The sequence below is a fragment of the Dipodomys ordii genome, unplaced genomic scaffold, assembly GCF_000151885.1.
Source record: "Dipodomys ordii isolate 6190 unplaced genomic scaffold, Dord_2.0 Scaffold15, whole genome shotgun sequence".
Taxonomy (NCBI): Eukaryota; Metazoa; Chordata; class Mammalia; order Rodentia; family Heteromyidae; genus Dipodomys; species Dipodomys ordii.
Genome location: NW_012267231.1, coordinates 12,493,901 through 12,496,193, shown reverse-complemented (window position 1 = coordinate 12,496,193; position 2,293 = coordinate 12,493,901). Strand labels below are relative to the sequence as shown.

The window sequence follows — 2,293 nt, the reverse complement described above, 5'->3', positions numbered from 1 at the left end:
AAGAAAGAAAGAAAGAAAGAAAGAAAGAAAGAAAGAAAGAAAGAAAGAAAGAAAGAAAGAAAATTATGGATTTGGAGTGTGAGTATTCACATATAAAATCTAAACCCACTATGAGGGATCCCATTCCTCCTCCTCCTATTCTTGGAAGGACTCCTGCATGTCCTGGAGTCCCTGGCTGGCTCCCCTCCTGGGCCCGCTTATTATGATCCTATGGTAAGGTCTGTAGGACCCTGTCTTGTCAAATGTCTTTCTGATTTTCTCCAGAAACAGGTCCAAATTTTCACATCCCAGAGGGTGACGGAGTTCTTCACGGCCACGGGATACCAACCCCTCAATGGAAATGAGATGCCCTTGGAACTCCTGCCCCTCCACGGAGAAGAGGCTTAACCTGCATATATGGCTTGACAGGAGACCAACACCCCCGCCCCCCAAAAAAATGACGCCCCAGGTCAGCAGGAAGTAGCCAGACAGACAACCACCAACCCCTTTCCTGGCCTCCCCCGCAGCCCCATTCATTTTATGTATCCAAAGATGGGATTGCCTCTCCCCTTTGGCCTGATCATTTTATGTATCCAAAGATGGGATATGAAGGATTGACCCTCATCCTATTGTACCAGGCCCGTACAGACGCCAAGCAAAATCCCAGGGCTGTGTGAACTTGCAGTTTCAGCCATACAGACTCTAGGCAAAATCCCAGGGATGTGTGAACTCCTTTGAAGTGAAGGCTGGACAATCTAGCCAAGCCCAGCTGTAAACATCCCATCCAACTAAAAGGCCCCCACCTTCCTTGACCTACTGGCTGTTTCATGAACCTCTGCCTCCTTGCTTGGACCTCCTATAAAAACCCAGCTCCTGTCCCAGCTCCCAGGCACAACCTCCAAACCGGTGGGAAGTTCTTTTTTTTTTTTTTTGGGTCCAGTCGTGGGGCCTGAACTCTGGGCCTGGGTGCTGTCCCTCAGCTCTTCAGCTCAAGGCTAGCGCTCTACCACTTGAGCCACAGCGCCACTTCTGGCTTTTTTTTTCTTTTTGCTTATGGGGTACTGAGGAATCGAACCCAGGGCCTCATGCATGCAAGGCAAGCGCTCTACCGCTGAGCCACCTTTCCAGTCCCCCGGTGGGAAGTTCTGTGCCCCTCACTGTTTCTCAATAAACAGTCCTTCCACCTGTTGATGTTCGAGTCTGGCCTATTCCTTTTCCGTTCTCCTCCATTTTCCTAACACTGTCTTTACAAAAGCAAATATTTAAAGATTCATTGAAATGTTTTCTTAATCTCAATCCAGGTTTTTCTAAGATGAGAAAGAATCTTTTCTTAATTGCTTGACATATTTATAAAGTACATCTACATATACATTCACACACACACACACACACACACACACACACACACGGGTGCCACAATCAATACCATAAGGAACATGAAATACTAGGCTTCATGCCACAAGCATTTTCATATATTTTTTATTATCTTTCAGAGCTAAAGTTATCATATTTTACAGATATAGTTTGTCCATAACAGGCCAGAAACATGATTCATGCTCAATTTCTGCAAACTCTGGAAAATTTTCCCATAAGAAAATGAAGAGGAGGACTCATGGAAACTCAATAGGTGTGAACACTACATTTCCAAGATAAACAGATGTCGAACTCACCTCCCCTCCGTGAGAAATGAACCAAGTGCCTTGTGTTCAGGAATCCAGTGTCTCTGCTCAGGATGCTGGCTTGGGTAGGAAGAGCTTGTCCTCAAGTCATTTGTGAGGTTCGCCTGGTGGTGGTTGTGGTTTCTAGTGGTGGGTCTGGCAGGCCACAGTCCTCCAGGGCCTGCAGAAGCTGGAGCAGATGTCCGATGGAGCTCCACCTCCAGTGTAGCTGAGGCCAGTCCGCCATCTTTGCTCTCCAGATGCATGTCCTGATCCTGAGTTCCTCTCTAGGATCAACCAGAAAGAAACCACTCATTGTTAATGAAAAGTAAACTGTGGGCTGGGCACCAGTGGTTCACACTTGTAATCCTAGAAGGCTGAGATATAGGATTGTGATTCAAAGGCAGTATAGGCAGGAAAGTCCATGAGACGCTTATCTCCAATAAGCTATCAAAAATCCAGAAGGGGAGCTGTGGCTCAAGTGATAGAACACCAGCCTTGAGCAGAAAAGCTAAGGGATAGTGCCCAGGCCTTGAGAACAAGCCCTAATATAGATACCAACCAACCAATCAACACACAAAAACATAAAGAAAATAAAAAAGTAAAGAAGGTGGCTCAGTGGTAGAGCGCTTGCCTTGTATGCATGGGGCCCTGCG

General features: G+C 46.5%; 1 protein-coding gene across 1 annotated transcript in view; it reads right to left on the bottom strand.

The window, feature by feature from the left end:
• Oca2 (oculocutaneous albinism II) overlaps positions 1-1,903 on the bottom strand; it is a 45,098-nt gene extending 43,195 nt beyond the window's left edge. Inside the window, exon 1 of the mRNA XM_013011910.1 lies at positions 1,650-1,903. Within this exon, the coding sequence (XP_012867364.1) occupies positions 1,650-1,903 (254 nt within the window). The remainder of the gene's footprint in view (positions 1-1,649) is intronic.
• Positions 1,904-2,293: the final 390 nt, after the last annotated feature.